Raw genomic sequence first — 17,877 nt, forward strand, 5'->3', positions numbered from 1 at the left:
ATAAAAAATGATGAACTACCTATTGTACTGGCAGCTGCTCCATTCTAGAATGGCATATTCCTTTCTCTACATTTCTTCCTATATATTATTTATTGAAAGGAGACAAATTTCTTCTTGAATATTTGTTTTAAAAATGCTAAGATTACACTTAAAAATTATTAGCCACTATGGTCTAATTCATTTTTAAATTAAAAAACAAAGAGATTTGATAGAGCAAGTCTTTAAATATTTCTTTAATGAGAAAAAATAACTAACTAGCAAGAGTCCTTATTTAAATGTTTGGCTAAGTCATTAAGTTGAGTTGGTAGAAGAGGTCTGGCAAGTCTACAGAATCATTGTTAATTCTCCCTTCTCATATTTCTATATTTAACTCCAAAATTAAGCATATTTAACAATCTTGTGGTTCAATTTATGAATTAACTTATAAGATAAATTATGTAACTAAAATATCTAGTTATAAATGCTAGTCCTTAATAATGGTACTCATTTAGCTGGATAACAATTTTTAGTAATTTTTTTTAATGGCTGATTAATATATCTTAATAAACACAGTCTAATTTCATTATGAAGAGGGAAATACAGATTTCAGATACTTGGTGGTCAAAAGAATCTCACACAGTATTTCTGTCATACACATTGTATTGAAATGTGATTTTCATAAATAAAATAAAAATGAAGATTGCCACTCATACAGAGATGACTTCCAAGGAAACTCAGACAGTCCACTCACCTTGGGGTGCTATCAGAGTTCTTCCATTCTCCTGACACCAACCAACAGGTTGGACATAAGGACTATTAACATCACACCTGCAAAAACAGGATTCTATTTTAGATCCCATATTACTCAAGGCCAGAGAAAGAATCCAAGAGTAATGATCATTCTGGATATCAAGAGATACTATAAAAACAGAACTTCATAGCTAAAGAGAATTAGAAGTAATTTTTAGTACTGTATTTATAGGCTGAGTGACCAAACTTCTTCTCTCTTACATAACCTTCTTAAAATTTAAAAGTATAAAATAAAGGTGGGTTTGACAAGGACCTGAATTTCAAGTAATGTCCCCCCAAGAGTGATCATTTCAATAAATCTTTTCTACCACTGCTTGCTAGCAGCAATGGAAAACATTAACAGGACAGTCCAAATTTTAATAGGACTGTCAAACTCCAGATGACTACATTTTCCCTCCCTCTCCTTGTCAAAGAACTCAGCATAGTCTACCCAAGACACACGCAACAATTACTCTCTGCTCTGCTTCTTAGTTCAAAGGGAGACAGGGCCCCAACATGCACACGAAGAACCACCGCCTCAGGCAAGGATTTGTCAGTTATGCAGGACATATGTGAAGAAATGCTACAAAGATGATTTTTGCCATGACCTCTTCCATATTTCAGGTTTTTATCCAAAAAACTCTTTCAACTTGTGCAACGTTAGTTTAATAGCATCTTGGCATACATTTTCTCTGTTCCCTGTAGGCTTTCGAAGAATTCACTCCCATTCTCCCAGAACCTTTCCTTTTAAAAATGTAACAGGTTGAGTTCAACAGTTTCCAGATTAAAAAATACTGCAAGTTCGTAACTCCCTCTTCACAGAAATGTTTCCCTGACAAACTAGACAAAGTACAGTGAGTGAAGTGTCCTGAACTGGTCACATGTTTTCAGATGAGGCCTCATTAGGCAACCTCTCATAAAATGGAGAAAAATTCCTGGGGCTTCTTAATTCAAAAATTCACATGCAAGAGAAGGTGGTGAACAGTCACCTAGGAAATTCCTGGTGTTCATCACTATTAGAAGAGCAATAACAGCTATAGTACTAGCATAAAAATAAATTCTTAACACTAAACACATGAACACACAAAAATAAAACACACATTGGTGTCTCACCAGTAATCGTAACTATCATCCCAATTGTCAAAATGCACTAGTAAGCGATCTTCAACAATATCTGCTATGGTCGCCACACACACCAAGGAAGGGTTCTTCCTGTCGACGGCCTCCAGCTTCATTCCAACCTGAAATTCTTTAGGCATTGGCCCATTCTAACACAGCACCAGAAAGAGAAGAGGCATAAAAAGAAACAGGACACCAAATAGGACTGAGCCACTGTCAAAACTCCTAAGATGTTTAGCAAAGTCTACAGGGTGGCAGCACTTACCCTCTGGAACTAAGCCAGCAAATGCCAGTAAAAATATCTAGCAACTGTCATGGAGTTTACACCACTAACAAAGGCCCAAGAAACTAGCTTCCCTTTGTGCTTTTCTCTTTTGTTGTGCAGGTAGGTTTTCATTCGCTTATCACTTTCATTTTTCCCTCTTTGATTCTTAGAATAATTTGTATTAACTTAAAAATAAGTTGTTTACTGGATACAGTAGTATCAAACAATTTTCTCTGTCCCCATAGGCTTTTGTGTGTGTGTGTGTGAGACAGAGTCTCACTTTGTTGCCCAGGCTAGAGTGAGTGCAGTGGCATCAGCCTAGCTCACAGCAACCTCAATCTCCTGGGCTCAAGCGATCCTCCTGCCTCAGCCTCCCGAGTAGCTGGGACTACAGGCATGTGCCACCATGCCCGGCTATTTTTTTTTTTTTGTGTGTGTGTATATATATATATATATATATATATATACATACATACATACATATATGTGTGTGTGTGTGCGTGTGTGTGTATATTTTTTTTTAGTTGGCCAATTAATTTCTTTCTATTTATAGTAGAGATGGGGTCTCGCTCTTGCTCAGGCTGATTTTGAACTACTGACCCAAGCAATCCACCCACCTAGGCCTCCCAGAGTGCTAGGATTACAGGTGTGAGCCACCTCGCCCGGCCCCCCTTGACTTCTGAATAGTTTCCAAATATACTATTTGAAAAAGTGGTAAAGATATGCTCTTTAGCACCAAAGTATCATTTAATTTGATTACTCGATCTGAAAATATTGCCTTTCCAAATATTTAAGCAACACATGCACTAATCCTGAATAAAACTATAACTATAAAAATGCAAACCCCTTTTTTACTATCTGTACTTTTTTTAGTGTAAAATATACTATGAACTATGATTTATAAGAACATAATTATAAAACCCACTCTTCATATAGCTATAATAAGCTAGGATTTAGGGAGTATACACACAATATCTGTGTACTAAAAATGGGTTTTTCCCTACTTCTCTTTTGTCTATACTGACACCTGATTTTTATTTTCTTCTAGCACATTCTATTTTTAAAGCAATTTCACATTTTAACAGCTCCTTTTTCTTGATACAGTTCTATGAAACACATATAACAATTGCATAACATTGATTTCAAGATCACAAAAGTGATGTCTGGAGGAATTCAGTGAGTGGCCTGCACAGTGAAGCCCTGCAGGTGGCAGAGCCAACTCCTGGTCCCAGGCTACCACACTGCACCTGCCCTAACTACAGACTGCCTGCCTCACCGCTGCTCTCGAGAGCGTCTAAGAGCAGTCAGGATCGTGACTTATTCTCCTTCTCTACTGAAGGTTCATTAAGTTGCTGAGGACACAGATGGAAGAAGGAGTGTGTTCTACGCAAATCATCAGAACACTCCTTTAATCTGTATGAAAAGTTTCCCTAATATTCATTACACTTAAATATGTCTAGGCTGGGTGCATTCAAAGTATATCTTGAGTATCTGGTTTCAAAACATGAAAACTAAATTAATTAAAAGATTAATTCACTGTAAGCAAAAGGAAAAAAAATTTTTAAAGACATTTTAAATTTTATTAGTGCGTTTTAAATATAAAGTTTTCAACTTTTCCCACTAAATTGAAGTATTTAATTATACTTTTAAAAGAAAAAAAAAGATATGCCCACAGGCAACTGTGACAAATTAAGTATGAAAAGTCATGGGAAGTTAAGAGTTTCCATAATTTATTAAAGGACTGCAATACAACAGAATATATATACATATGTATATGAATATACACATGTATATATACATGTGTATATTCATATACATATGTATATACATATATATGTGTGTGTATATATATATACACACATATAGTGAACTTTTAAGAAATTTAAGCTTGGGGTAAATCTGATTAATATTGAAGAAGAAAATACTTACAGAACTTCTGTTTCTGAATAATTTCTTGGGAGCATTTTGCAATTTGCAGGCCTTCAAGTAATCCATCCAAACAAATTTATCTTTTCTATAACCTAAAAAAAATATATAGATTACTCAAAATACCCACAAGATGTAACCACATACATATTAAATGTATTATCATTATTCAGTCTTCTGCCATAAATTCAATGTCTTTAGCAGACCACAAAAGATTTAAATTAAAATCCTTAAATTGTTTCAGCTTGTTTCTAATGTATTAAGCTCCAAACTGTTGACGGTGAGTTCCTATCATGTACACCATTCCCTATAAATTAATACTCTCTGATATGGAACTGGTACCCAGGTGGCTCGATGGGAGTTTCCAGAATGGGCAAAGGGATGACGCTGGAGTTCCTGTGCCCGCGCCCACCCCTGAGGAGGCCAGGTCGTGAGGCCACCGGGGGTCCTGAGTGCGGCCATCCAGGCCAGGCACTCCCGGAAACGACAGAAACTCTGCTACAATCCGAAGACCATTCGGCAGCTCCAGCTTTCTGCTCCATTTCTTTACAAGTTTCTCATTTACAAATCCTATCTTCCCATTCATATGCCTTAACGTGGCTCCCACACAGTGCTGGCCCAAATGACACGGGCTCGATAACTGTTTTCTGAATGAGTGTCACACTTAGAACAGAAGTCAAAGTGCCTGCATAGCCTTCAAGGCCTCAGAGATGCCTCTTCCTGACCTCTACCTGCTCACCTTGGTTGCTCTCCTAGTCCTCCTCCGTCCCTGCGCATGCCCCCCACCCCTGCGCACGCTCTTGCCGCCACCCCCACCCCTGCGCACGCTCTTGCCGCCACCCCCACCCCACCCCTACCCCTTGCACTTCCTGCCGCCACCCCCACCCCACCCCTACCCCTTGCACTTCCTGCCGCCACCCCCACCCCACCCCTACCCCTTGCACGATCCTGCCGCCACCTCCACCAACACCCCTACCCCTTGCACGCTCCTGCCGCCAACCCCACCCCACCCCTACCCCTTGCACTTCCTGCCGCCACCTCCACCAACACCCCTACCCCTTGCACTTCCTGCCGCCATCTCCACCAACACCCCATCCCTTGCACTTCCTGCCGCCATCTCCACCAACACCCCTACCCCTTGCACTTCCTGCCGCCACCTCCACCAACACCCCTACCCCTTGCACTTCCTGCCGCCACCTCCACCAACACCCCTACCCCTTGCACTTCCTGCCGCCACCTCCACCAACACCCCTACCCCTTGCACTTCCTGCCGCCATCTCCACCAACACCCCTACCCCTTGCACTTCCTGCCGCCACCTCCACCAACACCCCTACCCCTTGCACTTCCTGCCGCCACCTCCACCAACACCCCTATCCCTTGCACTTCCTGCCGCCACCTCCACCAACACCCCTATCCCTTGCACGCTCCTGCCCCCAACCCCATCAACACCCCTACCCCCGCCAACCCCACCAACACCCCTACCCCCACCAACCCCACCAAAACCACTACCCCCGCCAACCCCACCACACCCCTATCCCCGCCACCTCCGCCACCCCCAACACCCCTACCCCTTGCACGCTCCTGCCGCCAACCCCACCAACATCCCTACCCGCGCCACCCCCACCAACATCCCTACCCCCGCCAACCCCACCAACACCCCTACCCCCGCCAACCCCACCAACACCCCTACCCCCGCCAACCCCACCAAAACCACTACCCCCGCCAACCCCACCACACCCCTATCCCCGCCACCTCCGCCACCCCCAACACCCCTACCCCTTGCACGCTCCTGCCGCCAACCCCACCAACATCCCTACCCGCGCCACCCCCACCAACATCCCTACCCCCGCCAACCCCACCAACACCCCTATCCCCGCCACCCCCACCAACACCCCTACCCCCGCCCCCCCCACCAACACCCCTATCCCCGCCACCCCCACCAACACCCCTACCCCCGCCACCCCCACCAACACCCCTACCCCCGCCACCCCCACCAACACCCCTACCCCCGCCACCCCCACCAACACCCCTATCCCCGCCACCCCCACCAACACCCCTACCCCCGCCACCCCCACCAACACCCCTACCCCCGCCACCCCCACCAGCATCCCTACCCCCGCCAACCCCACCAGCATCCCTACCCCCGCCAACCCCACCAGCATCCCTACCCCCGCCAACCCCACCAACATCCCCTACCCCCGCCAACCCCACCAGCATCCCTACCCCCGCCACCCCCACCAACACCCCTACCCCCGCCACCCCCACCAACACCCCTACCCCCGCCAACCCCACCAACACCCCTACCCCCGCCACCCCCACCAACATCCCTACCCCCGCCACCCCCACCAACATCCCTACCCCCGCCAACCCCACCAGCATCCCTACCCCCGCCAACCCCACCAGCATCCCTACCCCCGCCACTCCCACCTACCCCTTGCACTTCCTGCCGCCACCCCCACCAACACCCCTACCCCCGCCACCCCCACTAACATCCCTACCCCCTCGCGCATGCTCCTGCCCCATTTGCTTAGCTTTCCCTCTGGCTGGTGCTCCAGTCCAGACAGCCACACTGCTTTCTCTTCCTGCTAATCCAAGTCTCTGTGTGACAACACCGACAGCTATGCTCAGAGAGGCCTTTCTTCACCGCACTGTCTGAAAGAGTGTCCCTGTGGCCACTCAACCCTCCACTATCCCCCTCCTCAGGAATGGAAGGCCCATTCCTTCCAGAGATGGAGACGTTTGTTTTACTCTTGTTTCTCTCTCATTATCTCCCCTGTTCCTGCACACAGTAGGGGCTCCACAAATACCTACTGAATGGGCAAGCCTGTCGTCTGTCACCAGCTTCCATGAAATCCAGCAATCTCGAGGGACTCTCATCTGTCTCAGGGTAGGATCTCAAGGGACACCCTGAGTCAGTTACTAAGAATAAAAGGACTATATACTGACTGTGGAAGTTGTCCCAGTCATCGAGTGGTAGCTGGTATACAGAAGTTTGCCATGTAAAGAAAAATGGGCTCGTTGGCATTATACGTGACCACACCTTCACCTCACTTGCACCTCACCTGCCTGACCCAGGTTCCTCTAGCACGTAACTAAAGATGAGATTTTTTTCATTGCCATCAAAATAAAACAGTGAATTTTTTTCATAGTTCCACGTTCCCATGAAGTTTGAAGGAAATTATTTATAATGAATCAAGTTTCCTCACCATGCAGAGAAGACAGACTAATGACCAATAATCATGAAAAAATGCTCAACATTTCTAATCGTCAGGGAAATACAAATCAAAAATGCAATGAGGTATCACTTAACTCCAGTGAGAATGGCTTTTATCACAATGTCCCCAAACAACAAATGTCAGTGTGGATGCAGGGAAATAGGCACACTGGTACACTGCTGGTGGGGCTGCAAACTAGTACAACCTCTATGGAAAGTAGCAGAGAGATACCTCAGAGAACTAAAAGTAGAACTACCATTTGATCCAGCAATCCCACTACTGGGTATTTACCCAAAGGAAAAAAAAAATTCTACAAAAAAACCCACCTGCACTTGAATGTTTATAGCAGCACGATTTACAATTACAAAGATGTGAACACAACCCAAGTGCCCATCAATACATGAGCGGACTAATAATAAAATGTGGTATATGTATACCATGGAGTACTACTCAGTCATAAAAAAAAAATTGGTGAACTAATACCTTTTGTATTAACCTGGATGGAAATGGAGACCATTATTCTAAGTGAAGTATCACAAGAATGGAAAAACAAACACCACACACACTCACCATTAAATTGGAACAAATTGATCAACACTTACTTGCACATATGGAAAATAACATTCATCAGAAATCAAGTGGGTGGAAGGGGTGGGGGTATGGGTAAATTTACACCTAATGGGTACAATGTATACTATCCGGGGGGATGAGCACACTTATAACTTTGACTCAAAGTGTACAAAAGCAATTTATGTAACTAAAACGTTTGTACCCCCCGTAATATTCTGAATATAAAAAAAAACTGAAAAAAAGAAAAAAATAGTCTAATTAAAACATTTGCTCATAAATTACATCTAGATTAAACAAAAAAGATACATCATTTCACCCATGATTTAAACATTAGTTTTCACTCTCTATAAAGTTTAATAAACTTTATATAAAATAAAATGCTATTTCTGCCTTAGGTACCTTATCAGAGTATTTGACCTAAACAGTCATTGATGCTTTTCTTTTAAAGACATTTATTTCTAAAAATAGTATCATTATAGTCTTGCTACTCTTTGTGAACCAAACTTTCATTTTGGAAATCAATTCACACCAAGTTCTCTTGTTAGTATTTCATGAAATTTTGTTAAAATAAAACTTAAATAACAGCTGACCCTCTTTCCTGTTGGTAAATGCATCCTGGCTTACCCTTAGGGATGTGTAATTTATGCTTGGTCTTTTCACACCAGCCTACTGGATGGATGTCAGGGGAACCTGCATTGGTCCAAAAATCATAGCAACTCAAATAACCATCAAAATGAAGTCTTAGACGGTAACCACACACCTGCGAAATGGAAAGTTTGAAACCATTAAGTGTCATATATTTCAAATGGACACAAAATTCAGAAAATATTTTCATATATGTTGTCAGGACCACCAACATATAAGAGCCAATCCTTTCATCCAAATGTTTTCATTAGGGAACAAATTTATGGATGGCATCTAATTAAGACAAAAGGGTGATGAACTAGACACTGTCTTACACAGTCCTCTTCCATAAAAGTTGCCCTTTTACCCAACCTAGGAATCTGAAGTCAATTTATATATTTATTAATTGACTATTTAGTAATTCAATACGTGTCAAATATTCCTTTCAGAGACCCTATGTCCTGCTTGTGGCTTGGATTCATATTCCAAGACAGCATAAGCTGAAGTACAACACAAAATGAAAATGGGCATGGCCTTGTTTCAACTCTAACATATGTGTCCAGCATACTCAATAAAGAGAATAAATTTACATGTCATGGGTTGTTAAAAAGAAAAAGAGCAAAAAACAAAAAGAAGAGAATAATGAAACAGTCTGAGAAAAACATCCTCTAGACATGTTATACAAGTTAAATAGCGATAATTAATCAGTAAAGCAAATGTATGTAACTTGCTGTTTCAATGCTATTAGAAATATAGAGACCTTTTATTTAATATGTTTAGTAAACATTACATTTTATAAGCCATTTACTTTCACCAGTGGTTCTCAGTCTATATACTTTTCATAAAATTCATGTTTTACATTAATACATAATTCATATGCATGAATATTATTCATATACATTTTTTGTTAGTTCAGCTAAAACACGAATAATTATGTCTCTGTTAACAGGTAAAAACAACATTGTGAGATTCGCAGATTGTTATCAACCTCAGGCAAAAACTATTTGCCAATTAAATCAAGAGTAAATGATAGTTGATGAAGGACTTATTAGAAAATTCATCTTCAGAGAAGGAAAAAATTCATTAAGAAACATAGCTACACCCATTAAAATCCATAATGCACTAGAACTCATTTATGATAAAAAGTACTTAAATTTGTTATTGTCTAGCAAATGATCTTTCTGTCACTATGCAATTAGCCCAAGACAATAACACCATCTCTTACCTCAGCTACAGAAAGCACACAGAATACAGATGGATGTCGGGGATCAATGCCTTCTAATCTCATTCCAATCTGAAAACCATTTTCATGCTCTGGAAAGGACTGATCCTATGAAATTTCATGATAGAACATTAGCCACTGAGATTTCTTCACAACGTTATATTAAAACATTTGGTGTCACTTGTATGTGAAATCTTAAACAACCAGAGGCTGGGGTGGGGAGAATAGGGAGAGGTTAGTCAAAGGGTACAAAGTTGCAGCTAGACAAGAGGAATAAATGATAAGTATTTAAGAGATGGATTTGTTAAGCAGTTTGATTCAATCATTCCATACCGTATACATATATCCTAACATCACTGTGTACCCCATAATTATATGTAATTTTTCAAAACATGAAATAAAATAAATTTTTAAAAGATCATTTACTTTATAGTTTGGAAGTTCAGTAATACAGCTAAAGACAGAAGGCTGTCCTTCTATATAATTGGCCCTCAAATATGGTTTGATCATTTTAATATGTTTTGAAAGAGCTCATCTGTGAAGCTATGTGTCCCATGAACTTCCCATTTATCCATTTTGCCCACTTTAAGGTGACTCTGCTGTTTTAATAGAGTAAAATATGTCAATTATTTCCTATAGTCTGCACATCCAGCCTACGAAATCCTTCTTAACCCTGAAGCTACACAGATACTCTCCTAGTATTTTTTAAAAACTGTTAAAGTTTTATTTTTCATATTTAAATCTATAGTGCAAGTAGACTTTATTTTTCTATGGTGTGAGGTAGGGGCTTATGTTTTTCATATGAAAAACAAATTATTCAGAAAAATTTGTTTTGAATCATCCATAAATGAACTGATCTGCAAAGTCCCCTCTGTCATATCTGGTTTCTACATATTTGCAGGCCTATTTCTGCCCCTTTATTCTGTTTCATTGACTTATTTGCCTATCTCAAACAGCTTTATTTGATTATAATGAGTCTTTCTACCTGGAGAGCAATCACTACCATATTAAACTTTTTGACTTCAAAACTTGTTCTCTCTCTATTTAATCTCAGCATTTTTGTTTGCCAAAGTTGTTTTTTCAATTTGCACATAAGACCTCCAAGATATTTTGTTGTATTTTGGGTATCTTTTAATGTTTATTGCTATTGTCAATGGAATTTTTTACAAGAGACTTTCTAATTTGTTCACATTCTTTATTGTTTTCCTTAATACTGTTATTGTTTCCCACAACCTTGCTGAATTATCATTAGTTTTGAGCAATTTTGAACAGATTCAGCATTGCTAGTCAAGATATTCTTAATTGCAAATAAACTTATGCTAATGGAAAATGATGACTAGAAATTGTTCTAGTAAATCTACAGCTGCTTGTTAAATCACTAATTGTATCAATAGTAAATACTGCTTAATATCTGGATGGTTATTATTAGGTTGAAATTTATCCTTTTTAATTTTTTTTCATTTGGAAACAATGTCAGACTTAAACTTTGTAAGAACAAACTAGTAGTGCAGAGAACACAGCATATCCTTTGCCCGGATTAATTTACTGTAAACATCTTACCTGCTTTGCTTTATCATTTGGTCTCACTTCCCACCTCTCATACCTGTCTGTGTGTCGGTATACACAGATCGATCTATAGATAGACATCATATAGATATAATTTTTCTGATCCATTTGAGGACTCTTTACCCCTAAATACAAAATATTTTTCCCTAAGGGCAGTGTATTTTCCCTAAGGATATGAACATTCTCTTAACATAACCACAGCTCAGTTTATCAACCTCTGCGAATTTAACATTTATGAAGTACTTTTAACTAATCTCCATTCATATTCCAATTTTGTCCATTTATCCAACAATGTGCTTTATAACAGCCTCCCACCTACCCACCCCTGCAAAACAGGAGCCAGTCTAGGGTCAGATATTATATTTAGTTGACAAGACTCTTTAGTCTCCCTTAATCTGAATCATTTCCCAGTGTATGTCTTTGTCTTTTGAAGCATTGACCTTTTTTTCTAAGAATATAGTTGTCTGCCCCCCACCACTGATTTTTCAACATGAATGTTCTTCAATTTGAATTTGTCTGATGCTGCCACATGATTTAATTCAGGTTATGCATCTTTGCCAGAATATTACACAGGTGATGCTATGTCCTTCTCAGGATATCATGCCCAGAGGCACATGATGTCCCTCTGTCCCTCACTGCCGATGTTAATTTTGATCACTCAATCAGTGTTGTCCAATTTCTTCATTATACAGTTACACACAAACTGCACATATACATACATATATAAACATGTAAACAAATACACCCATACACATACATGTGTATACTTCAAGTCCAAACTGATACATCTGATCTAATCCATCCCAACATGGCTCATTCTGCCTTCTTCCGTCTATTTTGTATTTCTCCTCTGACAAAGTCTACACATTTACTCCCTTACTAAATCCTACAGTGTATCTGCTATAGTTTCAGAACTGTTTTACCCACATTACCATAATTTTTTTAAAACCCTATCAAAAGAGTTCAAGATTTGTTTGCAATTTTCCCTCCTCTCTCTGTCATCCAAGAATGGAGTATATAGATAGCTACAAACTACGTTCACAAACTACTTGGATTCACTCTTTTTTCTCTCTCTCTCTTCAGTGCAGTTATAGTATTTATTTGAAATCCAATTGGGTTCATTTGTTTCAATTTGTTTTCAGTTCTTAATTATTTTTTTAATATGTAGAACATTACCATGCTTCCGAAAGTTAAAACTACCAAAAGGCACTCAAAGAGGTGACCCTCCTATATCCTGTATCCTGTCCGCTCCCCATACTACCTCCTGTAGGGAATCAGTTTCACTGCTTCTGGTTTATCATTCCCAAATTTCTTTTTGTAAAGATAAGCAGATGTATTTATATGTTACTCAGGGTAGAGTGCAGTGGCATCATCATAGCTCACTGCAACCTCAATTTCCTGGACTCAAGCGATCCTCCTGCTTCAGCCTCCCAAGTAGCTGGGATTATAGGCATGCACCACCACATCTGCCTTATATTTTTATTTTTTGTAGAAACAGGGTACACTATGTTGCCCAGGCAGGTCTCAAACTCCTGGCTTCAAACTATCCTCCCACCTCAGTCTCGCAAAGCACTGGGATTACAGGCATGAGCCACCATGCCCAGCCTATTTTCCCCTCTTTCTTACATAAAAGGTAGCACACTATACGTGTTCTTTTGCACCTACTAATGTTTCCTGAAAACCAGTCTGTGTCAGTTAACAGCAGTTGTCCACACTCTTTTTTACAGTTGCATTGTACTCCACTGTGTGTATGTACCACAGTTTATTCGACTTTCTTCTGTACTTGGATGCTAGCCTTTTTTATATAAACATGGAATCATTGGAAACTTTATGAATTGGCTTGTAAAATGTCGTTAAAAACTTTCTTACATTCACAGATCATTTTAGAAGCTTCTAAGGGAAAACTTAAAAGATGACAAAACCCAAAAATGAAATGGCAAGAATGAATTATTTCTCAGGAATACTTTATTTCTACAAAAATAAATGTCATGTGTGTGTTTAACTCTCCCAGCCTTCTTCTCACATCTACCCTGTTTTCCAGCAGATTGTATTTAGCAAGTTGTGTGTGACTACCTCCTGTTCACTGCTTTGAAATTTCTTGGTTAACTTCAAAAGCACCACATACATCTACATATACACATGCACACAACGCTGGGAAAATGCAAGGGGAGAAGAAGAGACCACAGGGGAGAATATATTAATAATGCCAAAAGGAAATTTAAGAAGCTGTAGAAACTGAAAGAACATATTTTTCATGTTTTAACAAAAATGAAAGAAACAAAATTGGGAATAGGGAGGAAGTAGTATTATACTGAGCAGAGTGTACCTTCTTATCATACATAAATGATAAATTCAAGACACCGGCAATAATTCACAGCCAGGAGTTAACATGATCAACGTTCCTCTTGTCAGCATTTCAAAATGGTTTCACAATTGAACATTTGGGAGCTTTCTATAATGTTGAAAGTAACACTATATGGCTAAAACAGACACAGAATTCCTTGGAGGGTTTCAAATAAAAAATAACACGTTCATTTTAGCAATCTGAAAGGCAACATTTAGTGAGAAATATCACTGCCTTTCATCAGTCTCTCTTCTGTTCAATGGTTTATTCATAACATGACAGATTTAAAATTTTTCTTCCTTTCTAAAAATCTTATATTTTGTGAATATAATTGATGGCTGTGCCTATAAAATTATATTTTATGATGAGAAAAGAAATTAGAATTACATATTTAAAGAAAACAATAAGCCCATTAAATGCAATCCTAAAAAATCATAAGGTTCACAGACCTGAAAAAAACTTTAACAGATAAATAAACTCAACCCCAGAAAAGTGAAGAGATTTTCCCAAGGTTAAACAGCCACTTTGGCAGCAGAGTACACTAAGGACTGAGTCTTGTGAAAGCCTGCCAACTGTTTGTTCCACATAAGAGGACAGAGGTGACAACAAAACAAACAGAACCAAACCTGGCTGGAGGCCAGAGAAGGCCTCAAGGACATCCCCAAAAATGGCCATGTCCCCTCTGGTACAGAAATTAAGGTGTTTTGCTTTGCCATTTTCTTTCCCCAAAACAGCCACCAAACAATATTTTCTATATACTTATATATACTTTCTACTGACTTATTTTGTCACTAATAATGGAGAAGAAGCATTATTCAAAGTTCCATACCTCTTGGCAAAAACAGGTGCAAATTATACAATATTATTTAACATGCTTGTAAAATGAGTCATAGCACAAGGAGAAAAAAAAAACCACCATGCCTAGAGAAACTGCAGACAAGTTATTGGCAAAATTCCTTTATGAATACAATGCTTGGGAACAATCATTATTACGTGTGTGCCAACAGATCTTTGCTCTGTGGATAAACAAAGCCACAGATGTGCACAGTGAACAGCTCTTAGACACTTAGTAGACGTACATGAGAAGTTCTGGACATTTTACTCTATCACTGAGCACCCCCATTGCAAGAGCAGAGAGATGACGCTTGTAATGATTAGTTTGTGAGCCACTATGGATTGGGGCAGGTGGACCACCACCAGCACTAGCAGAGCATCAGAAGAGTGCTGATGTGCTAAGTGTAAGATTCCATCCAAATGCCCATAGGCATTATATTTTATTCACAGGCACAAGTTGGCAGTCAACATTATTTTCCTGATCTTAATTCAACATTGAAAGAAACGGGGAAAATTATGCATGCAATCAAATCCCAGCCACTGTTTTTAGCATGCTATGCAAAGAACTGAGCAAGGACCACAGGCCTCTGATTTCGAAATCTTCACAAGATGACTGTCAAAGGAAAAGATGTTCATAGGAGTTTTATGCAGATGACAAAAAAAAAAGTTTCTCACAAGGCAAAGTTCATTGCCATGAGTTCAGCAGCCTGTTCAAGGAGTCTATCTCAGCAATATCTTCCACATCTTAAATTGTTCCAATGTATACTTCTAGGGCTGAAATGTCACTATTTTAAATGAGAAGGGTGAGCTATCAGGAAGTCTTATGTAGGCAAACTGTGATATAAACAGCTTGGCCACAGAGAATGTAACTCTTTGTCAACACTTGATGATTTTCTTCACTTAATGGGGAAAAAAATCAATCATGTTATTAGTAGTACAAAAAAATAATTCAAATGCTGCAGAAGGGAACATGAAGAATATTTTCCCAAGATAAATACAACCACAAAGAAAGTCAGAAATGCAATTGCAGACTTCTTTAAAGTAGAAAGAATCAACCTGCCAGGTTTTCAGTGTGATATTCTTGTCAAATCAGCATCCAATAAAGCAAAAGGAACCTAGGTTTATGTTTGATCTGAATATCCAGCATGATCCCAGAACTATGTAAGGAACCACCAACACTTGCTGTCATAACCAACAACCTGGAACAGTTAGATACAATTTTCTCATTAACAGAAATGAAGAATAAGGAATGAGATAGAAGAGTTATACAGCCTATGTTATCTTTTATCAAGCCATATGTAGATGCTTTTTAACAGTGGGCCAAATATTGTTCTAAGCACTTTACAAATATTAACGCCTTAAATCATCATTAAAAACCCTATGAAGTTAAGTCTTATTATGCACATTTTACAGATGATATGCCCAAGGCCACAGTGTATCTGGCTTTTGTGTTTGGGTGATTAGTTGCTATGCTAAAACATTATGAAAGGTTGTAAGCAATACTATACCCCTTCACTAATTAAAGACTTCATAACTTCATAACTTTTTAATTTTAAAATTTTTACTCCATAATTAAAGTTATAATGAGTTTTTTAAACATCTAAAATTGGTGGCCAAGTATGTACTATATGGCCATTAAATGATCCCCAGATGTCAAAAATGTGAAAACAGTGCCATGCAGTTGCCTTTTGTAAAAGGACCTCTATATCTGGCAATTTATTATAATACACAATAAAGGTTGCAGTGTAATTGTAGAGCAAGGATAGATGGCATTGGAACACCTATCAATTTGTGGATAAGAGTTAAATTAGATTCCTACCACAACATCACATACAAAGTAATTATAGATGGAGAGAAGAGAGACATGACAATGGAATATTAATACAATGTAGCTATTAAAAAAGCAAGACACACATCTAGATCTGCTGGTAGCTATCATAAATATAAAGCAAGTATATGATGAGCATGCAGTATGTTTTCATTTTTCCTTAAACAACCAACAGCTATTTATAGAAACACTATTTACATACCTACATAGCTACATAGATAAAGATCTGAAAAGATTTATGTCAATTTATTTTGAGTAGTTTACCTATAGAGAGAAACCAACAGAGAGAAAGCCCTTTATTTTTACCTTCTATCTTGTCCAAATTTTTAAGCGGCATAGTAATTTTCTAAAAGTCCACACATACACACAATCAAGTGATGCTACGTAAGTGGGCAGGATGCGGGCCATGAGAAGCCTTGTATGTCTCGCTAAGGAACTTCTCCTTTATTCTTAGTTAATAAGCACCAGCAAAAGCTTTGAAGCAATGAAGAGAAAGAACCATTCTTTCATTTTACAAAGATCTTAGTGGCAGTGTGGAGAATTAATTAGAAAGGTAGCAAGACTAGAAGTATTAATAGAAGATGGTTAAGTACACTTTTAATATCTACTGATAATTGAGAATCTGTCATGTGCCAGGTACAGCATCTAACTCAGTTTATATAAACCTTAAAACTCCCTGTATTGAAACTATTGCAATCCCCATTTCTGAGGCTCATATTTGTTTATAAATTGCTCCATTTGCAGAGCTAATCAGTATGAAAACTGAAATTCAAATTCAAACCCGGCCTGTGCATTTCACTGTAGAGTTATGTTACATTCTGGAATGTTGCAACTGTGTGCTAAGTGATAATAAGGACCTCAACCAATGCAGAGCAGGAGCTGGGAACCGAGGGAAGGAGCCAGATTCAGCATCTCCTTAGGCGGGAAAATGGGCAGTACCTGGTGCCTGGCTGGAGGTAGAGGAGGAGGAAGGCAGGGAATTTTAAACTGACACCCAAGTTTCAGGCTTGAAAAAAATTTCCCGAATTTCCCAGAGTGTGATAATTTTTACTTTTATAATGATAACAATATCTACTGATATCTTCAAAGACTTTATGGAAAGCTTGTGAACAACCAGCTACCTGTCCTTTCCAACTTCTGCTGCGTTATTACAGCCTCAATATTCCTCCAGGTATCTTGCAATGAATCTTTTCATCATAAAAGTCTGTTCGCTGCAAGATCCTGGAAGACTAGGAGAGGTTATGAAACTCCTTCCTGCTTTTTCCTCAAACAGCTTTATAACTTTCACTGAGCTAACAGTGGAATGTACCAAGAATGTTAGATTCTTTTCTGTTTTTTTTTATTTTAATCACAGAAAAAAAGGAACACTTGAAAATATATACATATACACACATACACACAACACACACTCACACACGTATACATGCATTCTTTTTCTCTTCTTGCTCAAACTACACCTAATATAGCTGTTTTTAATGGTGGAATGGGGATAGGGTTCATGATTTCTTCAGAGATTTTAGAAATCTCCTAAATTTTATGTAAAATTTTGTGTGCAAATGGGTATCATTTCTCTAGGGACATTATCAACAGTTTTC

General features: G+C 39.2%; 1 protein-coding gene across 2 annotated transcripts in view; it reads right to left on the reverse strand.

The window, feature by feature from the left end:
- Positions 1 to 17,877, reverse strand: part of L3MBTL4 (L3MBTL histone methyl-lysine binding protein 4) — a 436,533-nt gene that overhangs the window by 273,129 nt on the left and 145,527 nt on the right. For both annotated transcript variants that reach the window (XM_075993669.1, XM_075993668.1), the window contains 5 exons: positions 9,714 to 9,818; positions 8,489 to 8,624; positions 4,082 to 4,173; positions 1,882 to 2,036; positions 731 to 807 (listed from right to left, as the gene is read on the reverse strand). In XM_075993669.1, the coding sequence (XP_075849784.1) occupies positions 731 to 807; positions 1,882 to 2,036; positions 4,082 to 4,173; positions 8,489 to 8,624; positions 9,714 to 9,818 (565 nt within the window). The remainder of the gene's footprint in view (positions 1 to 730; positions 808 to 1,881; positions 2,037 to 4,081; positions 4,174 to 8,488; positions 8,625 to 9,713; positions 9,819 to 17,877) is intronic.

The sequence above is a fragment of the Microcebus murinus genome, chromosome 17, assembly GCF_040939455.1.
Source record: "Microcebus murinus isolate Inina chromosome 17, M.murinus_Inina_mat1.0, whole genome shotgun sequence".
Lineage (NCBI taxonomy): Eukaryota > Metazoa > Chordata > Mammalia > Primates > Cheirogaleidae > Microcebus > Microcebus murinus.